Source organism: Bufo bufo, chromosome 8 (assembly GCF_905171765.1).
Source record: "Bufo bufo chromosome 8, aBufBuf1.1, whole genome shotgun sequence".
NCBI classification, from domain to species: Eukaryota; Metazoa; Chordata; class Amphibia; order Anura; family Bufonidae; genus Bufo; species Bufo bufo.
This window is the reverse complement of record NC_053396.1, coordinates 135,393,901-135,421,788: the sequence shown is the minus strand read 5'-3', so window position 1 is coordinate 135,421,788 and position 27,888 is coordinate 135,393,901. Positions and strand designations below refer to the sequence as shown.

At 45.2% G+C, this 27,888-nt stretch overlaps 1 protein-coding gene across 1 annotated transcript in view; it reads right to left on the bottom strand.

Moving 5' to 3' along the window:
• NRK (Nik related kinase) overlaps nucleotides 1-27,888 on the bottom strand; it is a 336,723-nt gene that overhangs the window by 170,327 nt on the left and 138,508 nt on the right. Inside the window, exons 9-10 of the mRNA XM_040442402.1 lie at nucleotides 25,658-25,736; nucleotides 2,099-2,271 (exon numbers count right to left, since the gene is read on the bottom strand). Of these exons, the coding sequence (XP_040298336.1) occupies nucleotides 2,099-2,271; nucleotides 25,658-25,736 (252 nt within the window). The remainder of the gene's footprint in view (nucleotides 1-2,098; nucleotides 2,272-25,657; nucleotides 25,737-27,888) is intronic.

Below are 27,888 nucleotides of genomic sequence, written 5' to 3'. Positions count from 1 at the left end.
GCAAGTGGACTTCGATACACTCAACGTTAGAGGAGATTTATCAAAACTGGTGTAAAGGAAAACTGGCTTAGTTGCCCATAGCAACCAATCATATTCCAGGTTTTATTTTTCAGAGCTACCTTGGAAAATAAAAGGTGGAATCTGATTGGTTGCTATAGGCAAGTAAGCCAGATTTCCTTTACACCAGTTTTGATAAATCCAAATTCCACACTAATGATTTTTGGTTTTGGCTGAAAGACTCGATCATGTGATGAATGAGCATATATCAAGGGGAGAAAAACAGAACTGGATCGCACATCCACAATGCTTATATCTAATTAAACTCGCTTCTCAGTGCAATATTAAAGTGTACAACCCCCTATACTGCATGCTGTACAAGAGGCATTAGGGAACATTTTGATGAAAAGGCATAAGCCCGCTCACCGCGCCAAGGTTGCCTCTTTGAGTGGGACCTACTCTGACAAAAAGGCACAGCACAATGGCATTGTCAGACAGCAGGGTTGCTGTTTGACTCCTGGGTCCTGCTGCCTACTAGGGCAGTGCCGCTTTATCACCACAGTGTGCTGCGCTTTTTTTGTCAGAGTAGGTCCCACTCAAAGAGGCAACCTTGGCGTGGTGAGTGGGCTTATGCCTTTTCATCAAAATGTACACTAATGCCTCTTGTACAGCATGCAGTATAGGGGGCTGTACACTTAAATATTGCGCTGAGAAAAGAGTTTAATTAGATCGAAGCATAGTGGATGTGCGATTTCAGTTCTGTTTTTCTACCCTTGATATATGCATTTGATGAATGAGCGTTTGCTCGTTCATCGGGTGATCACCAGCACCTTTTATACTGATCCGTTATCAGGAATGAGCATTTCAACAATCTCTCATACCTGATACTAGGCTTGATTAACAGTCAATGTAAAAGTTATTTTACTTAGGCCTTTTTGGTTCCGTTTTTGCGGATTCCGTTTGCGGTCCGTATGCAGAACCATTTATTTCAATGGTTCCACAGGAGAAAAAAAAGGAATATACTCCGTATGTATTCCGTTTCCGTATTTCTGTTCCGCTTAAAGATAGAACTTGTCCTATTATTGCCCGCAAATAACGATCCGTGGCTTTATTCAAGTCAATGGGTCCGCAAAAATACGGAATGCCTACGGAACACATCCGTATGTCATCCGTTTTTTGCGGATCCATGCCCACTTTGACCATGTGTATATTGTTAAAACACATTACTGTACATTACATTAATGATTAAAAATTTTATGTTTCTGTTCGCGAATCCGCAAACAACGGATTGCATACGGAAACCATACAGAGATTTTTTACAGGAACGGAAACGGAAACAAAAAACTGAACAACGAATCCGTGAAAAACAGACCGCAAAATACAGAAAAAGCCATACGGTCGTGTGCAAGATGCCTTAAAGGAATATTTTCGTCTCAGATATGCCACATACGGTATGTCTTATACTGTAGCTGTGGGAACCTGCATCTAACTCTCTAGAACAGGAGTCCTCTGCCTGAGATGAAAATACCCCCCACCTCAGATAAAAATGCCTTACGACTGGGTACCAGCCAAACAATGGAGGGAAACTGATGCCAGAAGTAATCCCATGGTTGAAGGCATCTGATGCATCAATAATGCCAGATGTCTCTCTGCATTGGACAGAAAAACGGCTGGCTATCTTCAGATATGGATCAGTGGGGGTTTGTTGACTATAGATTTTATTGATTTCTTTTAAAGGGACTGTACCATTACAACAACATATCCCCTATCCTGTGTCTGATCGTCAGCGGCCCGACTGCTAGGGTCCCTGCTATCACTAGGACAGAGGCCCCTGCTCCCCCATTGGAATGGAGAGGCAGCCGTGCCATTTAACTCTATGGGGCTGACAGAGATAACAGTGCTTGTGCTCGGCCATCTCTGGCAGTCCCATAGAGCTGAATGGAGAAGAGGACAAGCACGAGTTTGGGCTATTCTGACCCCTGTCAATCAGATACTTATCCACTATCCCGTGGATAGGGGATATGTTGTTATAATGAGTCAACCCTTTTAAATGGAGTTGGTAGGAAGGAATCTGTCTTCACTAGCGGCAATAATTACACACCTTTTTCCTTCTTCTTTCTTGTCCTGTCCAAATGATCTTTCAGCATGATGCGTATCTGGCGTTCATTTGGTAGATCTCGTACAAAGGAATGTTTAAGCAGGGTCTCGGTTGTAGGCCGATGAGTGTAGTTCTTAATAAGGCAGGTATCGACAAAATTAAGGCACTTCTTTGACCTGAGGAAATCAAGCAAGTTCAGTAAGAAGCTACAGGGTATTTAAAGAGGACCCGTCGCCTCTCCTGACATGTCTGTTGTAGTAATTACTTGCATTGCCCATGTAACAATTCTGGAGCATCTATTCTTATGCCTCTATGTTGTGCCATTCCTTTATAATCCCACTAGAAGTTATAAATGAATTATCATTAGCTTGCAGTAAAGGCACAGATGGATGTTACCAGTTGGGGGTGTGTCCCTGCACAGTCTGACAACAGCAGCACTCATTGGACAGAGTCGGGCGCGCACACTATTGGTAACACCCAGCAGCACTCTTACTGTAGACTTCTAGCAGAAATAATACAGGAATGGTACAACATAGTCATATTAATAGATGCTTCACAATGGTACAGTCCTGATCAAAAGTTTAAGACCACTTGTAAAATGGCAAAAAATCTTATTTAGCATGGCTGGATCTTAACAAGGTTCCAAGTAGAGCTTCAACATGCAACAAGAAGAAATGGGAGTGAGACAAAACATTTTTGGAGCATTCAATTTAATGAAAACAACGAATAAACTGAAACAGGCTGTTTTTCAGCTGATCAAAATTTTAGGACCACATGCCTCCAAAAGGCCAAATCTGTGCAAAGATGTGGATTCATTGTCATTTTCTGTCAGGTCGTCACACGTTGTGATGGCAAAGGCAAAAAAACTCTCCCTTTTTGAACGTGGTCGGGTTGTTGAACTGCATAAGCAGGGTTTCTCACAGCGCATCATCGCTGCTGAGGTGGGACGCAGTAAGACAGTCATTTGGAATTTCTTAAATGATCCTGAGGGTTATGGAACAAAAAAGTCAAGTGGAAGACCCAAAAAAATTTCATCAGCACTGAGCCGGAGGATCCAATTGGCTGTACGTCAAGACACTGGACGATCCTCGACCCAAATTAAGGCCCTTACTGGTGCTGACTGCAGCCCCATAACCATCAGACGGCATCTGAGACTGAAGGGCTTCAAAAACAAAAAACGTCTTCAAAGACCTCGTCTCCTTGACCGCCACAGAACTGCTCGTTTGGACTTTGCAAGCGAGCACCAAACATGGGACATTCAAAGGTGGAAGAAAGTTTTATTCTCTGATGAGAAAAAATTTAACCCTGATGGTCCTGATGGTTTCCAACGTTACTGGCATGACAAGCAGATCCCACCTGAGATGTTTTATACGCGCCACAGTGGAGGGGGCGCCATAATGGTCTGGGGTGCTTTTTCTTTCAGTGGAACAATGGAGCTTCAGGAAGTGCAGGGGCGTCAAACGGCCGCTGGCTATGTCCAGATGTTGCAGAGAGCATTCCTCATGACCTGAGGGCCCTCGTCTGTGTGGTAACGACTGGGTTTTTCAACAGAACAACACTACAGTACACAATGCCCGCAGGACAAGGGACTTCTTCCAGGAGAATAACATCACTTTTTTGGCCCATCCTGCATGTTCCCCTGATCTAAATCCAATTGAGAACCTTTGGGGATGGATGGCAAGGGAAGTTTACAAAAATGGACAACAGTTCCAGACAGTAGATGGCCTTCGTGCGGCCGTCTTCACCACTTGGAGAAATGTTCCCACTCACCTCATGGAAACGCTTGCATCAAGCATGCCGAAACAAATTTTTGAAGTGATAAACAATAACAGCGGAGCTACTCATTACTGAGTTCATGTTTGGAAGTTGGATTTCTGTTTTGGGGGGGTTTAGAGGTTTTTTGGAGGTGTGGTCCTAAACTTTTGATCAGCTGAAAAACAGCATGTTTCAGTTTATTCGTTGTTTTCATTAAATTGAATGCTCCAATTTTTTTTTGTCTCACTCCCATTTCTTCTTGTTGCATGTTGAAGCTCTACTTGGAACCTTGTTAAGATCCAGCCATGCTAAATATGATTTTTTGCCATTTTTCAAGTGGTCTTAAACTTTTTATCAGGACTGTATCACATGGGAAATGCAAGCAGTTACTAAAACAGACATTTCAGGAGAGGTGACTGCTCCTCTTTAATTTCTTCATATCAGGCTAGCAGCTATAGAAGGTCCAGTTGTACCCAGACTCTGAGGGGCCCAAATGACTTCCTGCCACATGACAAGGCACCAATATTATAAATGGGAGATAGTAGGTATATAGCCTTATTACAGATATAGCAACATTTAACTTGACGCTTTAAATGCATGGTTCTAGCAAAACTTTTGCTTACCTTTTTCATGATCTTTTGTTGAGTCAATTTAAAGTTTGCTGCAACAGTGTATTTAACATTTCCTAGGTCTATAACACTGTGATTGAGACAGGGATGTACACAGATCATGGCGGGCCCCATAGCACAACCTAGTATGGATCCCCCTGCCCCATCCAATTTCCCAGTATGTGTACATCAGTCACTCCCAGACCATGCAGAATGAAAGCTCAAGGTCCCAGATCTCCAATTAATTTCCCTTTTTTTATTTTCTTTTATTTAAGTGGACAAAAGTTAATAAAAAAAATTAATTGTACAAAAAATAAACCTTTGGATTCAACAACTTAATCCGAATTATATGTCAGTAAAATAGAACCGGTGCTTCATAAATATGACACTCATTCTTGCCACCATATTTCTCAATGTATTCACAAGACAACATTAAATACGTTAATAAATCTCCTGCTTCCTATCTATTACAAAGCCGGCTGCCACCACTAGAGGGAGCTCCGTGCATAAAAAATTATGTAATGATTGACTGCAATGGAAGCTATAATCGTATGTTGGAACTGAGCTCTCCCTAGTGGTGGCTGCATGAAAATGTTTTCACATTGGTAAGAGAATTTATGCTACTTAGTCAATAAGCCTCAATTTACACTTCTGCTTTCTATTACCCTCCAAATCCATCAGCTGTACAAAAGCCTGTATTATTTCTTGGAAGTAACAGCCACAACTAGCCGATGTCCATAGCTTCCGTTTCAGCACATTATAACATAGTTACTGCACGTAAAACTGATAAATTCCTGTAATATGAAGATCTACAGGATGTCCATTCATATGGGACGACAGGAACTTCATTCTCATAATTATGATCCGGTAGGACCCCCACTAGATAAAAAGTAATCGGTAACTACATAGTGGCTGAAGCCAGAAGCAGCGGGCTATGTCCACTGTGCAGTAACTCACCATGGCCGTGGCACAGTGGACAGAGCCTTCTGCTTCTGGCTCCGCACACTGTTATGTCCTTAGCGCCAGCTGCTGCCGAAAGCAGCTGATTAGTGGGTTGGCTAGGTGACGGACTTCCACCAATCTGATATTGCTGAGCCTGTCTTAAAACTAGACAACCTCTTTAACACCTTAAGGACCTTGCCATTTTTCACCAGGCCATTTTTTGGAAACTTGACATGTGTCACTTTAAGTTGTGATAACTTTTAGAATGCTTTTACTTATCCAAACCATTCTGAGATTGTTGTCTCGCGATACATTGTGCTTCATGATTTAATTCAACTTTATTTATAAAAAAATCCCAAATTTACAGAAAATTTGGAAAAATTTGCAATTTTCAAAATTTGAATTTCTCTGCTTTTAAGGCCTCTTGCACATGAATGTTGTGCATCCGTTCCGTGCATTGGGGACCGCAATTTGCGGTCCCCAGTGCACGGGCAACATCCATGCGGTGGCCGGGACTGATTAAGACCCATTCAACTTGAATGGGTCCATAATCCGTCCGCACCGCAAAAAAATAGACCAAGTAATATATATATTTTTTTTTTGCGGTGCGGAGGCACGGACAGAAACACCACGGAAACACTCCGTAGTGCTTCCGTGGGGTTCCGATCCGTGCTTCTGTTTCGCATCTCTGTGATTGCGGACCCATTCAAGTGAATGGGTCCGCATCCGTGATGCGGACTGCGCACGGGCCGTGTGAGGAGGCCTAGTGATACATCATAAGAGAGTTATTACCATACATTTCCCATATGTTCACTTTCATGTTTGCATCATTTTGTAAATATAATTTTTAGGATCTTATAAGGCTTAGTTTTAGAAGCAAATTTTTAAGAAAATTTCTGAAACCCATTTTTTTTAAGGACCACTTCAGTTATGGAGTCACTTTGTGGTGCTTACATAATGGAAACCATCCATAAATGACCCCATTGTAGAAACTACACCCCTCAAGTTATTCAAAACCGATTTTACAAACTTTGTTAACCCTTTAGGTGTTCCACAAGAATTAAAGGAAAAAGGAGATGACATTTTTAAATTTTACTTTTTTGGCAGATAATCCATTTTAATTAATTTTTTCCTCTAACATATCAAGGGTAGAGTTGAGCGAACACCTGGATGTTCGGGTTCGAGAAGTTCGGCCGAACTTCCCGGAAATGTTCGGGTTCGGGATCCGAACCCGAACCGAACTTCGTCCCGAACCCGAACCCGAACCCCATTGAAGTCAATGGGGACCCGAACTTTTGGGCACTAAAAAGGCTGTAAAACAGCCCAGGAAAGAGCTAGAGGTCTGCAAAAGGCAGCAACATGTAGGTAAATCCCCTGCAAACAAATGTGGATAGGGAAATGAATTAAAATAAAAATAAAAAAAATAAAAATGACCCAATATCAATTGGACAGAGGTCCCATAGCAGAGAATCTGGCTTCACGTCAGCAGAGAATCAGTCTCTTCATGCCATAGCAGAGAATCTGGCTTCATGTCACCCACCACTGGAACAGGCCACTGTCACATATTTAGGCCCCGGCACCCAGACAGAGGAGAGAGGTCCCGTAACAGAGATTTTGGCCTTATGTCAGCGCAGAATCAGTCTTCATGTCATAGCAGAGAATCAGGCTTCACGTCACCCACCACTGGAACAGGCCACTGTCACACATTTAGGCCCCGGCACTCAGACAGAGGAGAGGTTCATTCAACTTTGGGTTGCCCCGCAATATAATGGTAAAATGAAATGAAAAATAGTATTGAATGAGGAAGTGCCCTGGAGTAGAATAATATATTGTTAAGGGGAGGTAGTTAATATCTAATCTGCACAAGGGATAGACAGGTCCTGTGGGATCCATGCCTGGTTCATTTTTATGAACGTCAGCTTGTCCACATTGGCTGTAGACAGGCAGCTGCGTTTGTCTGTAATGACGCCCCCTGCCGTGCTGAATACACGTTCAGACAAAACGCTGGCCGCCGGGCAGGCCAGCACCTCCAAGGCATAAAAGGCTAGCTCTGGCCACGTGGACAATTTGGAGACCCAGAAGTTGAATGGGGCCGAACCATCAGTCAGTACGTGGAGGGGTGTGCACAGGTACTGTTCCACCATGTTAGTGAAATGTTGCCTCCTGCTAACACGTTCCTTATCAGGTGGTGGTGCAGTTAGCTGTGGCGTGGTGACAAAACTTTTCCACATCTCTGCCATGCTAACCCTGCCCTCAGAGGAGCTGGCCGTGACACAGCTGCGTTGGCGACCTCTTGCTCCTCCTCTGCCTTCGCCTTGGGCTTCCACTGGTTCCCCTGTGACATTTGGGAATGCTCTCAGTAGCGCGTCTACCAACGTGCGCTTGTACTCGCGCATCTTCCTATCACGCTCCAGTGTAGGAAGTAAGGTGGGCACATTGTCTTTGTACCGGGGATCCAGCAGGGTGGCAACCCAGTAGTCCTCACACGTTAAAATGTGGGCAACTCTGCTGTCGTTGCGCAGGCACCGCAGCATGTAGTCGCTCATGTGTGCCAGGCTGCCCAGAGGTAAGGACAAGCTGTCCTCTGTGGGAGGCGTATCGTCATCGTCCTGTGTTTCCCCCCAGCCACGCACCAGTGATGGGCCCGAGCTGCTTTGGGTGCCACCCCGCTGTGAACATGCTTCATCCTCATCCTCCTCCACCTCCTCCTCATCCTCGTCCTCCTCGTCCTCCAGTAGTGGGCCCTGTCTGGCCACATTTGTACCTGGCCTCTGGTGTTGCAAAAAACCTCCCTCTGAGTCACTTCGAAGAGACTGGCCTGAAAGTGCTAAAAATGACCCCTCTTCCTCCTCTTCCTCCTGGGCCACCTCCTCTTCCATCATCGCCCTAAGTGTTTTCTCAAGGAGACATAGAAGTGGTATTGTAACGCTGATAACGGCGTCATCGTCACTGGCCATGTTGGTGGAGTACTCGAAACAACGCAACAGGGCACACAGGTCTCGCATGGAGGCCCAGTCATTGGTGGTGAAGTGTGTCTGATCCGCAGTGCGACTGACCCGTGCGTGCTGCAGCTGAAACTCCACTATGGCCTGCTGCTGCTCGCACAGTCTGTCCAGCATATGCAAGGTGGAGTTCCACCTGGTGGGTACGTCGCATATGAGGCGGTGAGCGGGAAGGCCGAAGTTACGCTGTAGCGCAGACAGGCGAGCAGTGGCAGGGTGTGAACGCCGGAAGCGCGAACAGACGGCCCTCACTTTATGCAGCAGCTCTGACATGTCGGGGTAGTTGCGAATGAACTTCTGCACCACCAAATTCAGCACATGCACCAGGCAAGGGATGTGCGTCAAACCGGCTAGTCCCAGAGCTGCAACGAGATTTCGCCCATTATCGCACACCACCAGGCCGGGCTTGAGGCTCACCGGCAGCAACCACTCGTCGGTCTGTTGTTCTATACCCCCCCACAACTCCTGTGCGGTGTGGGGCCTGTCCCCCAAACATATGAGTTTCAGAACGGCCTGCTGACGTTTATCCCGGGCTGTGCTGAAGTTGGTGGTGAAGGTGTGTGGCTGACTGGATGAGCAGGTGGAAGAAGAGGAAGAGGAAGCTGAGTAGGAGGAGGAGGAGACAGGAGGCAAAGAATGTTGCCCTGCGATCCTTGGCGGCGGAAGGACGTGCGCCAAACAGCTCTCCGCCTGGGGCCCAGCCGCCACTACATTTACCCAGTGTGCAGTTAGGGAGATATAGCGTCCCTGGCCGTGCTTACTGGTCCACGTATCTGTGGTTAGGTGGATCTTGCCACAGATGGCGTTGCGCAGTGCACACTTGATTTTATCGGACACTTGTTTGTGCAGGGAAGGCACGGCTCTCTTGGAGAAGTAGTGGCGGCTGGGAACAACATACTGTGGGACAGCAAGTGACATGAGCTGTTTGAAGCTGTGTGTGTCCACCAGCCTAAATGACAGCATTTCATAGGCCAGTAGTTTAGAAATGCTGGCATTCAGGGCCAGGGATCGAGGGTGGCTAGGTGGGAATTTACGCTTTCTCTCAAATGTTTGTGAGATGGAGAGCTGAACGCTGCCGTGTGACATGGTTGGGATGCTTGGTGATGCAGGTGGTGGTGTGGGTGGTACATCCCATGTTTGCTGGGCGGCAGGTGCCAACGTTCCTCCAGAGGAAGAGGCCGAGGCGGCGGCAGCAGCAGCAGAAGAGGCCGAGGCGGCGGCAGCAGAAGAGGTAGCAGGGGGAGCCTGAGTGACTTCCTTGTTTTTAAGGTGTTTACTCCACTGCAGTTCATGCTTTGCATGCAGGTGCCTGGTCATGCAGGTTGTGCTAAGGTTCAGAACGTTAATGCCTCGCTTCAGGCTCTGATGGCACAGCGTGCAAACCACTCGGGTCTTGTCGTCAGCACATTGTTTGAAGAAGTGCCATGCCAGGGAACTCCTTGAAGCTGCCTTTGGGGTGCTCGGTCCCAGATGGCGGCGGTCAGTAGCAGGCGGAGTCTCTTGGCGGCGGGTGTTCTGATTTTGCCCACTGCTCCCTCTTTTGCTACGCTGTTGGCTCGGTCTCACCACTGCCTCCTCCTCCGCACTCTGAAAGTCAGTGGCACGACCTTCATTCCATGTGGGGTCTAGGACCTCATCGTCCCCTGCATCGTCTTCCACCTAGTCTTGACCCCTGACCTCCTGTTCAGTCTGCACACTGCAGAAAGACGCAGCAGTTGGCACCTGTGTTTCGTCATCATCAGAGACGTGCTGAGGTGGTATTCCCATGTCCTCATCATCAGGAAAAATAAGTGGTTGTGCGTTAGTGCATTCTATCTCTTCCACCCCTGGGGAAGGGCTAGGTGGATGCCCTTGGGAAACCCTGGCAGCAGAGTCTTCAAACAGCATAAGAGACTGCTGCATAACTTGAGGCTCAGACAGTTTCCCTGATATGCATGGGGGTGATGTGACAGACCTGATGGGCTTGGTTTTCATGCGCCATCTGTGCGCTTTCTGCAGAAGACTGGGTGGGAGATAATGTGAACGTGCTGGATCCACTGTCGGCCACCCAATTGACTAATGCCTGTACCTGCTCAGGCCTTACCATCCTTAGAACGGCATTGGGCCCCACAAAATATCGCTGTAAATTCTGCTGGCTACTGGGACCTGAGGTAGTTGGTTCACTAGCACGTGTGGCTGTGGCAGAACGGCCACGTCCTCTCCCAGCACCAGAGGGTCCACTAACACCACCACGACCATGTCCGCGTCCGCGTCCCTTATTAGATGTTTTCCTCATTGTTCCCGTTCACCACAATTTTGAGAATGGCAAATTTGGGAATAGTTTTTCAACCCAGAACAAAAAGTGTGCTTTTACGGTCACTACAAATAACTTGACCAGCTAAAACAGTACAGATTTGGTTGAATAGAAATGTGAGGCCTGTTTTTTTTTGCGCTGTGTGACAGGTATAGGTTTAATCACAGAATTAGACTATCTGCACGGTAGCGTGTGTCTTAGGTTTTTCTGAATGACACTATCAGCACCTTCAATGTAAGATATCCTTTTTGGGATAGATTTCAAGTAGGCCTCATATAGCAGAAACTAGTTATTTTGAGAATGGCAAATTTGGGAATAGTTTTTCAACCCAGAACAAAAAATGTGCTTTTACGGTCACTACAAATAACTTCACCAGCTAAAACTGTGCAGATTTGGTTGAATAGAAATGTCAGGTCTATTTTTTAGGCGCTGGGTGACAGGCTCAACTTGCCCCTGATGTAGTATATGGCCAAAAAATAACCACACTATTGATGGTTAAATGCACTTGGGTGACACAGGCTCAGCCTGCAGCTGATGTAGTATATGGCCAAAAAATAACCAGACTGTTGATGGTTAAATGCACTTCGGTGACACAGGCTCAGCCTGCAGCTGATGTAGGATATAGCACAAAATAACCACACTATCGATGGTTAAATACACTTGGTGATAGCTTGTGCTGGCGCACCACAAGTCACAAAATGGCCTAAAACGCTCTGGGCAGCCTCAAAAAAGTAAGCAAGTCGATATTAGCATTACAATGATCCACAGCTGCAGATCGATCACAGAATGAAGTCTTTTGGAGGAGTTAATCTGCCTAATCTCGCCCTAACGTCGCAGCTGCAACCTCTCCCTATGCTTGAATCAGCAGAGTGACGTGCAGCGCTACGTGACCCAAGCTTATATAGAGGCTGGGTCACATGCTGCACTGGTCAATCACAGCCATGCCAATAGTAGGCAAGGCTGTGATGGCCTCTTGGGGCAAGTAGTATGACGCTTGTTGATTGGCTGCTTTGCAGCCTTTCAAAAAGCGCCAAGAAAGCACCGAACACCGAACCCGGACTTTTACGAAAATGTTCGGGTCCGTGTCACGGACACCCCAAAATTCGGTACGAACCCGAACTATACAGTTCGGGTTTGCTCATCCCTAATCAAGGGTTAACAGCCAAATAAAACTCAATATTTATTACCCTGATTCTGGAGTTTACAGAAACACCCCATATGTGGTCGTAAACTGCTGTACGGGCACATGACAGGGCACATAAGGAAAGGAGCGCCATATGGATTTTGGAGGGCAGAGTTTGCTGGGATAATTTTAAGTTGCCATATGACAGTTAAAGACCCCCTTATGCACCCCTAGAGTAGAAACTCCAAAAAAGTGACCCCATTTTGGAAATTATAGGGTAAGGTGACACTTTTATTGGTACTATTTTGTGGTATATATGACTTTTGATTGCCCCATATTATTCTTTTTGTGAGGCAAGGTAACCAAAAAATGGCTGTTTTGGCACAGTTTTGCTATTTTTGTAGAGCATTTTTGCTGTTCTGGCCCAGTTTGCTATTTTTATAGCATGTTGTTATGGAAGCGACGATACCAGATATGTCTACTTTTATTTTTCTTTTGTTTCAGTTTTACATAATAAAGCATTTAAAAAAAAATAAAAAATCATGTTTTTGTGTCTCCTTTTACTGAAAGCCATATGATTTTTATTTTGCGGTCGATTATGCCCAAAATGTAGGGGCTCAGTTTTTGCAGCATGAGGTGATGGTTTGATTGGTACTATTTTGGGGGACATGCACCTTTTTGATCGTTTGGTATTACACTTTTTGTGATGTATGGTGACAAAAAAAAATGTTGTCACAGTTTTTTTACGGTTTTCACCTGACAGGGTAAATCATATGATATTTTTATAGAGCAGGTTGTTTCGAACGTGGCAATACCTAATTTGTCTTTTTTTTTTTTTTTTATATATATTTATTTTGGTTTCACACAATAAAAGCATTTGTGAAAGAAAAACAATCATGTTTTTCTATCTCCATTTTCTGAAAGCAATATCTTTTTTATTTTTGGCAGTTGTAGGGACAAAATTTTTGCAGGATGAGACGACTATTTTATTGGTATTATTTTTGGGTACATATGACTTTTTGATCGCTTGGTAATACATTTTTTGTGATGAAAAGTGACAAAAATGGCTTTTTTTTAGCACCGTTTTTATTTATTTGTTTTTTACGGTGTTGACTGGACGGGGTGGATTATGGTATATTTTTATAGAGCAGGTTGTTAAGGATGCGGTGATACCTAATGTGTTTTTACAATTTTATGTCTCTTTTTATGGGGAAGGGGCTTTTTTTAAATTGAAACTTTAATTTTTTTTTATTTTAAAAAATCCTTTTTTATTTTACTTTTATTAGTTTTGTCCCACTATGGGACTTCAACATTTCAGGGTCTCATCCCTGTTTCAATACAGCACAATACATCTGTATTGTGCTGTATTGAACTGTTAGTGCCTTACACTGTAAGATGCTGACAATTGCCTAGGAGACCCATGCCTGGTGCTGGATCTCTTGGACTTCCGTAGCTGACAGTCCGGATGCCTGTGTAAGACATCAGGGCTGCCATAGCAACCATCGGGTCCCACATCACCGCAGCACGGGGACCCGATAGGGGATGTACAAGCTGCCGCAAACCCACTGTATGCTGCGGTCAGCGTGACCGGGCATACAGGGGGTTAATCCGCCGGCATCAGTGTTTTCACCATTGCTGGCGGATACAGTAGGGGCCCGGCTGTCAGTATCAGCGGAGATAGACAAATACAGCCTAAAGGATGACAAATTGTGTCATTTCCGGTTTTCCATACATGCATAACCACCATTGGCAGCCTTCCCTTATCTCTAACTTTTCACCCTGTTCGTCCTTCGGCGCCCTGCAGTTATTCCTTGATCCCTCTGGAGTCCCACTCAGGGTTTCTTTGATTTACACTCTCTTTAGATTTTTTCCTTATCCCAGACTGTGTTGGGGACATGCCCAATAGTAAAACCCACTTGGTAATTCATTCATAAACCTGTTATTAGGAATAACAGAAGGACAGCACATCAGATACAGTCAGGTCCATAAATATTGGGACATCAACACAATTGAAACATTTTTGGCTCTATACACCACCACAATGGATTTGAAACAAAATTAACAAGATGTGCTTTAACTGCAGACCGTCAGCTTTAATTTGAGGGTATTTACATCCAAATCAGGTGAACAGTGTAGAAATTACAACAGTTTGCATATGGGCCTCCAACTTGTTAAGGGACCAAAAGTAATAGGCCAATTGGCTTCTCAGCTGTTCCATGGCCAGGTGTGTGTTATTCCCTCATTATCCCAATTACAATGAGCAGATAAAAGGTCATTTCAAGTGTTCTATATGCATTTGGAATCTGTTGCTGTCAACTCTCAAGATGAGATCCAAAGAGCTGTCACTATCAGTGAAGCAAGCCATCATTAGGCTGAAAAAACAAAACAAACCCATCAGAGAGATAGCAAAAACATTAGGCGTGGCCAAAACAACTGTTTGAAACATTCTTAAAAAGAAGGAACGCATCGGTGAGCTCAGCAACACCGGAAGACCACGGAAAACAACTGTGGTGGATGACCGAAGAATTCTTTCCCTGGTGAAAAAAACACCCTTTACAACAGTTGGCCAGATCAAGAACACTCTCCAGGAGGTAGGTGTATGTGTGTGTCAAAGTCAAAAATCAAGAGAAGACTTTACCAGAGTGAATACAAAGGGGTTCACCACAAGATGTAAACCATTGGTGAGCCTCAAAAACAGGAAGTCCAGATTAGAGTTTGCCAAACGACATCTAAAAAAGCCTTCAAAGTTTTGGAACAACATCCTATGGGCAGATGAGACCAAGATCAACTTGTACCAGAGTGATGGGAAGAGAAGAGTATGGAGAAGGAAAGGAACTGCTCATGATCCTAAGCATACCACCTCATCAGTGAAGCATGGTGGTGGTTGTGTCATGGTGTGGGCATGTGTGGCTGCCAATAGAACTGGTTCTCTTGTATTTATTGATGATGTGACTGCTGACAAAAGCAGCAGGATGAATTCTGAAGTGTTTCGGCCAATATTATCTGCTCATATTCAGCCAAATGCTTTAGAACTCATTGGACAGTGCTTCACAGTGCAGATGGACAATGACCCAAAGCATACTGCAAAAGCAACCAAAGAGTTTAAGGGAAAGAAGTGGAATGTTATGCAATGGCCAAGTCAATCACCTGACCTGAATCCGATTGAGCATGCATTTCACTTGCTGAAGACAAAACTGAAGGGAAAATGCCCCAAGAACAAGCAGGAACTGAAGACAGTTGCAGTAGAGGCCTGACAGAGCATCACCAGGGATGAAACCCAGCGTCTGGTGATGTCTATGCGTTCCAGACTTCAGGCTGTAATTGACTGCAAAGGATTTGCAACCAAGTATTAAAAAGTGAAAGTTTGATTTATGATTATTATTCTGTCCCATTACTTTTGGTCCCTTAACAAGTAGGAGGCACATATGCAAACGGTTGTAATTCCTACACTGTTCACCTGATTTGGATGTAAATACACTCAAATTAAAGCTGACAGTCTGCAGTTAAAGGGGTTCTACCACCAGAAATACTGTTATGTAGCTGACTGACATTAGCGAAGCGCTAATGTGAGCACTACATAACATTATGTTTTTTACCTTTTCTCCCTGCAGCCGTTTTGCTAAAAAAAGTACTTTTATAATATGCTAATGAGCCTCTAGGTGCTATGTGAGCGTCAAATCAGCACCTAGAGGCTCCGTCTACTCTCCCTTTATCCCGCCCAGGTCCCCTGTTCTGCCCGCCCCGCTCCTCTTAAATGATGGCACGGTCCGCCGCATCGCTGCCGAAATCCTGCGCCTGCGCCGTTCACTTCTGTATTCGGCGAAAGGCTGCAGGGAGAAAGGTAAAAAACATACTGATATGTAGTGCTGACATTAGCCCATCGCTAATGTCAGTCAGCTACATAACAGTATTTCTGGTGGTAGAAACCCTTTAAAGCACATCTTGTTTGTTTCATTTCAAATCCATTGTGGTGTATAGAGCCAAAAATGTTAGAATTGTGTCGATGTCCCAATATTTATGGACCTGGCGGTAGTTGTATGAAACGAAGGTCCAGAATTGTTATTGCATGGAAAAAGCAAGTAGTGTCCTGACATGTTTGTCTTAGTAACTATTTGCATTCCCTGTGTACTAAGACTCTTGAAGCATCTATTCTTATGATTCTGTATTGTGTAATTCCTTTATTATACTTGCTAGAAGTTATGAATGAATTGCTAGCAGTTTGCAAGTTTGGGGTGTGTCTGATACTGGCAGCACTGATTGGATCATGTCAGACTGTGGAGACCCCCCCCCCCCCCCCCCCAAATTGGTAGCATTCATTCCTACCTTTCTTGCAAACTGCTAGCAAGTCATACATCACTTTTAGCAGGAATAATAAAGGAATGACACAGCATACAGTCCAAAAGACTAGATGCCCCAGAATTTCTATTCCATGGGGAATACAAGTGGTTACTGAAGCAGACATGTCAGGAGAGGTAACAGCACAGGTTCTCTTCTAGCTTGTTCACCCATTGCTTAACACATATAAATATTACAAACCTACCTACCCTGTTTCCCCGAAAATAAGACAGTGTCTTATATTAATTTTTGCTCCAAAAGATGCGCTAGGTATTATTTTCAGGGGATGTCTTATTTTTCCATGAAGAAAAATACGGTACACATTTATTGTTAAACAAAAAAAAAGGAAATCAGGGTGGGGAGGGGGATCACTTAAAATGGCACAGGGTGATCAGAGAAGGGAATCAAAATGACACAGGGGTATCAGGGTGGGGAGGGGGATCACTTAAAATGACACAGGGGGATCAGAAGGGGGAATCAAAATGGTACAGGAGAATCAGAGGGGGGGATTACTATAGCATTTTAGTACCCCCTTATAATCCTCCTGTGTCATTTTGATTCCCCCTTCTGATCCCCCTGTGTCATTTTAAATGACCCCCCTCCCCACCCTGATCACCCTGTGTCATTTTAAATGATCCCCCTCCCCACCCTGATCACCCTGTGTCATTTTGATTCCCTTCTCTGATCACCCTGTGTCATTTTGATTCCCCCCTCTGAACACCCTGTGTCATTTTAAATGATCCCCCTCCCCACCCTGATACCCCTGTGTCATTTAGATTCCCCCTCTGATCACCCCGTGTCATTTTAATTACCGTTTTTAGTCTCCCTCCCCCCATCTTCACCAGACATCCCCCACCTTCCATCAGATATCCCCCCCCCACCTGTCACCCCGTCCCCTGTGTGTCCGTGCCAGCCAAGTTGTGAGACTCCATCAGGGCAGAGCGAGCAGCGGACGGAAGAAGGCGGCAGCTTGTCCTGGCGGCGGCTGCGGCCAATCAGTGAGCTCCTTACATTCTGGGGTGGCTTGCTTTATAATCGGGGAGGCATTATGTTCGGCGGATTCTTTATAATCGGGGAGGTATTACGGTATGTTCGGCTGATGCTTTATAATCGGGGAGGCCTTATTTTCGGGGGATGCTTTATTATCGAGGAGGCCTTATTTTCGGGGGGATGCCTTATATTACAGCGATAGGCAAAACTAGAGGTAGGTCTTATTTTCGGGGGATGTCTTATTTTCGGGGAAACAGGGTATGTAACGTCTACTACACAGTATGCTGAGAGGCCTCGGTCACATTTCCATTTTTCACTAATGGGTGCTATCTGCATTTTCCGTGGACTTCATAGGTAACCAACGATTTTAATTATACGTACAGAGCTATGGAATGAATGGCGCTTTAATAATAAATAATAATAATAATGTGTTTGTTCAGTGGTTTTCCCCAAAAAATAAAAAATCAGGAAGACATGCACCATTTTGGTCCTTGATGTGGACCAGACACTCCCATTGAGGTCTATGGGTCAGTGAAAAAACAACTGGCACAACATGGATGGCATCCGTGTTCTGTCAGTGTTTCACAGACCATTGGTAGGAGGTTCTCTGGAAACTAATTGTCACCCGAACCGTGTCGGTGGAACACAGATGACACACAGACCAAACATGGATTCTTTAGGGACATGTTTGGGGCTGAAACATGGATGTATTTGCCATGGACGTAAAATGGACATGCAAATGTGAACTAGGTCTTGGTGAAGGGGATTTTTGTCCAGCTATTGCTGTTCTGGGATAACAATGGATGACACTAGAGGAGTTTTTCCTGCTTATGGTGAAGCTGATACAGCTAAAATGTGTGGGTGTAGTTTTGACATTTCTAAATTGTTAGATTAAGTAGCTTTCACCACACAAGTGCAAGAGGTCTTCACTGAGCTCCGAGTCTCACATGTAATAAGAAAAGCAGACAAAGCTTTCTGCTGGGGAAGTTTCATAAATAAAACAGTGGTCGGTCAAAGATCATTCATGCCCCATTTACCACTGGAGACTACGAGAGGATTTCTTAAAATCTGATTTCTCTTGCTGGAGCAAGCCAATATGTGTGTGTGTGTGTGTTTAAATTGGAATACTAGTGCTTGGTTATGTAGGATGTATGTATTTTTTTTATTATTATTATTATTTTATTAAAGAGAATTGGTCCACTGCTCCCTGCGCTAGATAACCCCTTAGAGGTTACGCCATCTGGATATTTATGGCATATCCACATGTCCTAAATGTCCAATGGGTGAAGATGCCAACTGTAGCTCCTGCTCCTTTCTCAATAATGAGAATGATGTAATTCTGTAGTTCACAGCAAGTCGGCGATACAGGGGAGACATTTTCGTTGTATGCAAAGGATTGTGGTCAGACTGGAGATCATCACATGAACCTGCAGTGGTTAGCACTGGTGCCATGCGGCGCTGGGGTCCAGGGTTCGAATGGACCAAGGACCACATCTGAATGGAGTTTGTATGTTCTCCCCGTGTTTATGTGAGTTTCCTCCGGGTACTCCGGTTTCCTCCCACACTCCAAAGACATACTGATGGGGAACCTAAATTGTGAGCTCCACTGGAGATAGCTGATGTCTGTAAAGTGCTTCGGAATATGTCGGTTCTACTATATGCAAGTGAGTAAAAAAAAAAAAAAAAAGCTTAAAATGTATGGACTCAAGTAGCTAGACACTGGTGGAATACTGGTGGTCAGATTCATTAGATGTGCACAATTAAAAGAAATAAAAATTGGCGGAGTCCTTCTTTCTACTCACACTAGTGTTTGCCTTTACCATGATTCAATTTAAAGGGGTTGCTCAGGGAGTTTATACTGATGACCTATCCTCAGGATAGGTTCTTAATATCAGATTGGGGGGGGGGGGGCTCCAATCATCTGTTTGAAGAGGTGGCAATGCTCATGTGAGTGCTGCTTCCTCTTCAAGATTACACTACTCGTTGTTTCACTTGCTGACGGTGCAGTGTAATTACAAGTGCCGATCTGCTGATCTGCAGTTGGGAAACAGACCCCAGCCTATCTGATATTGATAATCTACCCTGAGGATAAAAACCAGACAGCCTGTTTTAAGAAGCAGAATCTGGCAGATGAAAACTTCATATTGTCACTACTCCTGTTAATCAATCTAGTGCTGCCAGGTGAAGGCAGTTTAAATTGGTCAAAACTGATGACTTTAAGGCCTCATGCACACGACCGTTGTGTGCATCCGTGGCCGTTGTGCCGTTTTCAGTTTTTTTTGCGGACCCATTGACTTTCAATGGGTCCGTGGAAAAATCGGAAAATGCACCGTTTTGCAGCCGCATCCGTGATCCGTGTTTCCTCTCCGTCAAAAAAATACCTATTGTCCTATTTTTTTGACGGACAACGGTTCACGAACCCCTTCAAGTCAATGAGTCCGTGAAAAAACACGGATACACACAAGATTGGCATCCGCGTCCGTGGCCGTAGGCTACTTTCACACGGACGGATCCGCAGATCCGTCTGCATAAAAGCTTTTTTAGAGCTTCGTGAAAACTCAGATCCAACAGTATATACTAACACAGAGGCGTTCCCATAGTGATGGGGACGCTTCTAGTTAGAATATACTTTGAACTGTGTACATGATTGCCCCCTGCTGCCTGGCAGCACCCGATCTCTTACAGGGGGCTGTGATCTGCACAATTAACCCCTCAGGTGCTGCACCTGAGGGGTTAATTGTGCGTATCACAACCCCCTGTAAGAGATCATGTGCTGCCAGGCAGGAGGGGGCACACCCCCTCCCTCCCCAGTTTTAAATTCATTGGTGGCCAGTGGGCCCCCCTCCCTCCCTTGTATTTAACACATTGGTGGCCAGTGCGGCCAGCCCCCCCTCCCTCCCCTGTAGTACTGTAGATTCATTGGTGGCCAGTGGGCCCCCCTCCCTCCCCCTCCTAATTAAAATCTCCCCCCCCCTATCATTGGTGGCAGCGGAGAGTACCAATCGAAGTCCCAGTTTAATCGCTGGGGCTCCGAACGGTAACCATGGCAACCAGGACACTACTGCAGTCCTGGTTGCCATGGTTACTAAGCAATTTTTAGAAGCATTATACTTACCTGCGAGCTGCGATGTCTGTGACCGGCCGGGCGCTTCTCCTACTGGTAAGTGACAGGTCTGTGCTATAAGCAATGCGCCGCACAGACCTTTCACTTACCAGTAGGAGAAGCGCCCAGCTGGTCACAGACATCGCAGCTCGCAGGTAAGTATAATGCTTCTAAAAATTGCTAAGTAACCATGGCAACCAGGACTGCAGTAGCGTCCTGGTTGCCATGGTTACCGATCGGCGCCCCAGCGATTAAACTGGGACTCCGATCGGTACTCTCCGCTGCCACCAATGATTGGGGGGGAGATTTTAATTAGGAGGGGGAGCCCACTGGCCACCAATGAATCTACAGTACTACAGGGGAGGGAGGGGGGTCCGGCCGCACTGGCCACCAATGTGTTAAATACAGGAGGGGGGGGTCTGCCCCTGCTGCCTGGCAGCACCTGCCAGGCAGCAGGGGGCAGTCATGTACACAGTTCTTTTAGTATATTCTAACCTGAAGCGTCCCATCACCATGGGAACGCCTTTGTGTTAGAATATACTGTCTGATCTGAGTTTCACGATCTAACTCAAATCCGATGGTATATTCTAACATAGAGGCGTTCCCATGGTGATGGGACGCTTCAAGTTAAAATATACCATTGGATTGGAGAAAACTCCGATGGTATAAAAGGGACTCCTGACTTTACATTGAAAGTCAATGGGGGACGGATCCGTTTGCAATTGCACCATATTGTGTCAACGTCAAACGTTTGGCTCCGCGCGGCCAGGCGGACACCAAAATGACTTTTTTTTCATGTCTGTGGATCCTCCAAAAATCAAGGAAGACCCATGGACGAAAAAACGGTTCCGGATCACGGACCTACGGACCCCGTTTTTGCGGACCTTTAAAAAAAAACGGTTGTGTGCATGAGGCCTTAACTGCATTTACTAGAGTCCTATACGCTGGGCAATGATCGGGAACGAACTTCTTATTTCCAAATATATTCATGATCATTATCCACTCATTCAGCACCATTGCTGCTGTATGGGGATGAACAAGCTTGGTCGTTCGTCCCCCATAAAGTTTCATAGTTTGTCGGCAGCACATCTGTTTACTTGATGAGTTTACTTTTGTGGGGCATAAATAATTGGATCCGCTGAGCATTTGCTCATTTGTTGGCTGATTGTCACTTATTGGGACCAACATTACACAGACAATGCTGGAAGGAAGTGTTGTTGTTTGTTTTTTGTTTTTTTTCAAATCTGGCTGCCCCCAGGGATCAGTTGATAACCATACCTGGACTAGGTTCTGAGACTTCCCATCAGTCCCCTAATGATTTGGGCCACACTATCCAAAGAAACACTTTGGGACACATTTGGATATCTGGGATGAACCTGCCGTGTATCCTTATCGATTCCCACACAAACCTGGGATCTGTTGTATAATAGGGCACAGCAGGGAGTCCTAGGAAGCATTGGGGATGGTTTACAGAATTACAGGGATCGCCCTTTTAAGGGCGAGTGCTCCTCTACCTGAGTGTAAAGAGTAGCTCAGGCTAAGGGCACATTCACACGACCATAGTATTTTATGGATCCACAAAACAGGGATACTAGAAAATTTCTATTGTCCGCAATTCCAGACAAGAATAAGACATGCGCTGTCTTTTTTTGCGGAGCCGCAGAACGGAACTACAGATGGGGACGAACCCGTTCATACGGCCGTGTAAATGGGCCCTAAGTAGTGGCAATCAGGGAAAGGCACATGGCTCTGTGTGGGGGACCCTCAGATACTGTTTGTCTCTACAGACTGATTACGGTAATACCGTTCCCTTTTTTTATGGCGCACTGGCATTATTTGCACTGTATACTGTGTTTGTTCGCTGTTACATAAACTATAAACTTATGGGCTCTATCTTTTAAATGAATAAAGGTTATCTTGTTAAGGCCACCTCACATTTTTAAATCTATATTAATGACTGGTTGCCCATTTTGAGATCATAATAACCATTATTGTCAGAATAATATTTACCATGTAATAAAATAAACTGAGACCTAAATCATTCCACTGGGTCCAGGGGACCCATTATGATTATGTTACTGTTTTAATCTGTTTAAGATGGATCAGTCAGCACTGACACCTTTCTTACAGAAGTGAACAAAGCCTAAGCTCCTGCTAGTCACAAAGTTATTGTAAATGGTCTTGAACACATTGCTAATTATTATATATTGGGCCTGTAATATATGGCGGTATGACAGAAGAAGGTAATTATATAGTGTTTTCAATTGTATCCAAGCAGCTCTCTTTTCCTCAATGACTGTTGCCACCATGGCGGTCCGTAAGTGCATCACCATCCCCGAAGTATATGTTATTCCGCCTGCTGAGGTGTCTTATAGTAAATCCAATTATCAAGGCTACTCTTGTAATATGCAAATAGACAAGAAGAAAATGAAGGCCCTGGAAAGCAATAAATTGCTCTTAACCAGCCATCTGTGTGATTATTAATTCATTATTTCTCGTAGACGCCTTATCCGTTGAGTAAGCACATTAAACCTTTTCATCTTGTATGGACTTTTCTGTCCCACTTATCCAGCTCATTATAAAAGGGGAAAAAAGGAACATGACTGAAACCTTATGATTAACCCTGGCATTGCCAACAACGTCACTTGTATATGTGTGTGTGTATATAATATATATATATATTAGAGGAGTTTGTGTATGTATACATATATATGTGTATGAAGATATGTGTCACTGAGGTTCCTGGTCTCGGTGAGGTAAGTGGTATTTTTCCCTGAAGTGTCAGTTTTGCAGTTGCAGTCTGACACTTCAGCTGTTAGTATGGCTGTAAAGCCGATCGGGCCGGTTCTTATTGGGAGCAGCCAAAGAGCAGGGTGGGTGGCTGTTCCAAAGGGCCAGTGGTAGGGGTGACCGCCACTTCGGTGGAGGAGGGGGAGACAACCCCGCTGAGTGTGATGGTAGGAGACGTGGAGGACTTGCCACCGGGTCCAGAGTTGGCAGACCTCAACGTCTCCAGAGATAATTTTGGTACAGCACAGCACCAGGACCTGACTCTTTCTCAAGCCTGGGAAAATGTAGTGGTGGTTGAGGGTGAGCCGCAACAACTGGGGGCAGAGTCTATGTTCCCCCGTTTTGTGGTTCAACAGGAGATGCTGTACCGAGTAAATCAACTACGGGGTGAGCATATTGAAAAGCTGGTGGTGCCCAAGGCGTATCGCAAGCTCGTGTTGGATTTAGCCCACCAACATGTTCTTGGGGGACACCTGGGCCAGCAGAAAACGCAGGACCAGATTCTACAGCGGTTCAACTGGCCCAGTGTGTTCAGAGAGGTAGAAGAGTATTGCAAGTCTTGCCCAACCTTCCAGATAACCAGCCCCCAGCCACATTTCCGTAGTCCTCTGGTCCCTCTCCCAATTATTGAGGTTCCATTCGAGCGGATTGCTATGGATCTCATAGGCCCAGTACCGAAGTCAGCTAGAGGGCACTAGCACATCCTGGTCATCCTCGACTACGCCACGCGGTACCCGGAGGCGGTGCCACTGCGTCATACGTCAGCCAAACTCATAGCTAAGGAGTTAATGGAGATGTTTTCTCGAGTGGGTCTGCCTAAGGCCGAATGCACACGGCCATGTTCCGCGGCCGAGAGTGGTCTGTGGTATGCCGGGCTGGATTCCTGTTCAGATCTATACGAGTGTATTACTGTACAGCAGCGGCGGCATGAAGCGCACGGCGTCATAGCAACCAATGACGCCGTGCGCTCCTGCTCTGAACAGGAATCCAGCCCGGCATACCACGGACCGCTCTTGGCCGCGCAACACAGCCGTGTGCATTCAGCCTAAGGAGGTTCTAATTGACCAAGGGACCCTGTTTATGTCCAAGGTCATGAGGGAACTCCACATAAAACAGTTACGGACATCCGTGTATCATCCGCAAACGGATGGCCTGGTAGAAAGGTTTAACCAGACGTTAAAAAAATATGTTGAAAAGAGGTGTCTAAGGATGGGAGGGACTGGGACCTTCTTCTTCCCTATCTCATGTTCGCTGTGCGAGAAGTGCCTCAGGCCTCTACCGGGTTCTCGCCCTTCGAACTGCTATTTGGCAGACACCCTCGCGGTTTGTTGGACGTCGACAAAGAGGCGTGGGAACAACAAACCACCCCGCACAAAAGTGTTGTTGAGTACGTCACCCAGATGCACGGACGGATGAAAACAGTGTTACTTCTGGTGGGGTACTATATGATATTTGTCCCCAATTTTGCTACAGTCGCCGCACCATTGACAGGCCTTTTGAAGGGACGCAAGTCAGTGACGGTCCACTGGAATGAGCAGGTGGAAAAGGCTTTCTCCGCTTTGAAGTCGGCCCTGTGTGGGTCCCCGGTTTTGGTGACACCCGACTTAAAAAGGGAGTTTATAGGGCAGACCGATGCCTCCGAGGTAGGTCTCGGTGCTGTACTGTCGGAAGATGTTGACGGGGAGGAGCATCCTGTTGTCTTCCTCAGCCGGAAGCTCACCCCAGCCGAGAATAGGTACAGTATAGTGGAGAGAAAGTGCCTGGCCATCAAGTGGGCACTCGAGTCTCTCTTTTGGGGAGAAAGTTCCATCTGGTGACTGACCACTCCCCTCTCAAGTGGATAAGCCAGGCCAAAGAGAGGGATGCTCGGGTCACCAGATGGTTCTTATCTTTACAAAACTTTAAGTTTTCCATGGAACACAGGGCAGGCAGGTTACAGGGAAAGGCGGATTCCCTGTCCCGGGTCCACTGTCTGGCAAGTGTTCACCCCCTCAGGGTTGAACAAAGGGGGGAGGTATGTAAGAAGGAACAAGGGGCCGTCATTGACGGAAGATACGTGTCACCGAGATTCCTGGCCTCGGTGAGTTAAGAACCGGATTTTTCCCTGAAGTGTCAGTTTTGCAGTTGCAGTCTGACACTTCAGCTGTTAGTATGGCTGTAAAGCCAATCGGGCCGGTTCTTATTGGGAGCAGCGAAAGAGCAGGGTGGGTGGCTGTTCCCCACGGTTCCAGGCCGGGTTTTGGGCTGGGATATAAAAACCCAGCCAGCACTTTCAGCCGGGTGGATTATCCTCCATGTCAGAGAAGCTGTGGAGTCTGTGTCTTGAGAGCCGCATGCTGGGGAAACAGGCCTCTAAAGCCTGCTGTGGACTGCGGGTGGAAAACTGCTGACCAGGTGAAGGTTTTTTGCACTGTGAACTTTGTGTGGTGTGAACAGGCACCAAAACTGCACACCGTTACTTTTGGCTTGTTTTTCCTTGTGTGAATAAACACTGAACTTTGCTTTACAACCTTGTTTTTGCCTCTGTACTGCATCCGCTTACCCTGCCTACCAGAGCGAATCCCCACAATATTTATATATATATATATATATATATATATATATATTACCATTGTACTTACCACTTCCTTGACTTCAATTTTGGAGGCGGGTTTCGAGGGATTAGGAAAAGTGCTCTCATAGGATGCATGTCACATAAAGCTGAAAAAAGAAGAAAGGTGACCAGGTCAGTGACCTCTTATAAGTGAGACCTGGAACTTGACCATTTTTATCTTCTGGTTTTAAATACCAGTAATCCATTGTATATTGTAGTATACAATTTATGCAAACAACTCTCCTCCAGAAGGAAGGAAAATGCCTCTCTAGCACCACCTGTAAGGGGGGGGTGGGTGGGTACAACTTTAAAGAGCCATGGAAGGCGACCAGAGAACATTGTCCGTCTCTGGATCTCTGCAGTAAAAATCAGTCATTCCAAAAGGCACGAACAGGAGGAGGATATTTTCTTACTGAAGGTTAAGCAAATTGCAGATACAAGTGTTTTGTAGCAGTGGTCACTAAGATTAGGGCTCTAAAGAAAAAATATTGTCACTTTGTTGTAGTTGTGGTTGGTATAAATGCTAAGCTGCAATAAAACACACAACCCCTAGAGAGGTGTGGCACTGGAGAGCTCCTTTAAAGGGGTTCTCCAGGAATTAAAAAAATTAAAATACTTAAATATTATTTTAGAATAAATATACCGTATTCACAAATATCTTTCATTATTTAGAACGGCTTGTTTTGTCTAGGGAGCAATCATTAGGAGAAATAAAATGGCCACCGTCCTATCGGTACACACAAAACCTGTCCTAACCATACAGGAGGACATGTTACTTCCCCACAATGGGCCATAGTGCTGCGTCACCCTGCTCTCTGTTCTGTTTGTCAGGAATCATGATCCTGAATACAGGTGAATCTCTGTGGAAATGAGGATGATGAGACATGAGGAGGGTGAGGTGTGACTAATGAGCAGCAGCACTTGTATGCAGTCTCCATTACCACAGCCTGTCCTGACCGTCCTCTCTGTTCTGTTTGTCAGGAATTATGATCCTGAATACAGGTGAATCTCTGTGGAAATGGGGTTGATAAGACATGAGAGGAGGGTGAGAGGGGGCTAATGAGCAGCAGCACTTGTTTACAGTCTCCATTACCACAGCCCCACATTACCACAGTCTGTCCTGTCGATCCTCTCTGTACTTCATGTCTCCTCATGAACTAAATTCCCCAGAGATTCAGCTAAAGATTTTCAGCTGTATTCAGGATTATAATGCCTTACAAGTAGAGCAGAGAGGAGGATGAGGCAGCTCTTTACCTCAGTGTTGTAAAGTAACTTGTCTTCATGTGTGATCAGGACAGGTTTTGTGTGAACTAATGGCCATTTTTTCCCCCCGATGATTGTTCCACAGACAAAACGAGCCGTTATAAATAATGAAAGGTATTTTAAGAATATATTTATAATAAAGTAATATTTAAGTACTTTCATTTTTTTAATTCCCTGAGAACCCCTTTAAGGTTCCAATTACACAGAGGCACACATATGTTTCCGTTTGTGCCATGGACTGTCTCTCAAATTTTTTAACACTTCGGGGGGGGATTTTTAAGACCAAAGTTTTCTGGGCTGGTCTTGATATCCCCTTCACTGCCAGAGGATACACCTAATTTATGGTGAAGCTCATACCTCATCATAAATTAGGTGCATCCTCCTGCAGTCCGTGCGCCTAAATAGAAATCTACGACAGCTCTGAGCTGCTGTAGAATTCTGGCTTCATTTGTGCCAGAAAACTGGATTAAATGAAGATTAATTTGTCCCGGCTGCTGGCTGTGCCCCCTTTCCACAGTTGCCACGCCGTTTAAGAAAGGTGGTGAGGACAGCAAAAAATTCTGAGATATGACAGTTTTTTTCAAAAAGTCAGTAAACAAGTTGCAAACTCATACTGTAGTTTGCTACTTTTTAATGCCACTTTTCAGGCGCAAAGGAAATAAATCTCCCTTTTTGTTTTTAGATCTGAAATTCTGTATTGATATTTTTATGTATCTTTGTAGTGGTTGCAGCTCCATTTTTCTTACATAGAGCTCCAAATTACATTAAAAACAGAGGACCTCACTTGCCTGAAGTCACCACTGGAGGGAGCTGCAGAGCTTACTGAATTCTGAATTGAGTTTTAAATATACTGTATGTCAGTTCCCTCTAATGGTGACTACAGATGACCAAGGTGCTATGTCCTAACTATATGCAAATTATAAGACATTATACACTTCAGCATTATGAAACAATTTAGGATAGAAAAATATAAAATGGACATTTTAGGATGGACAT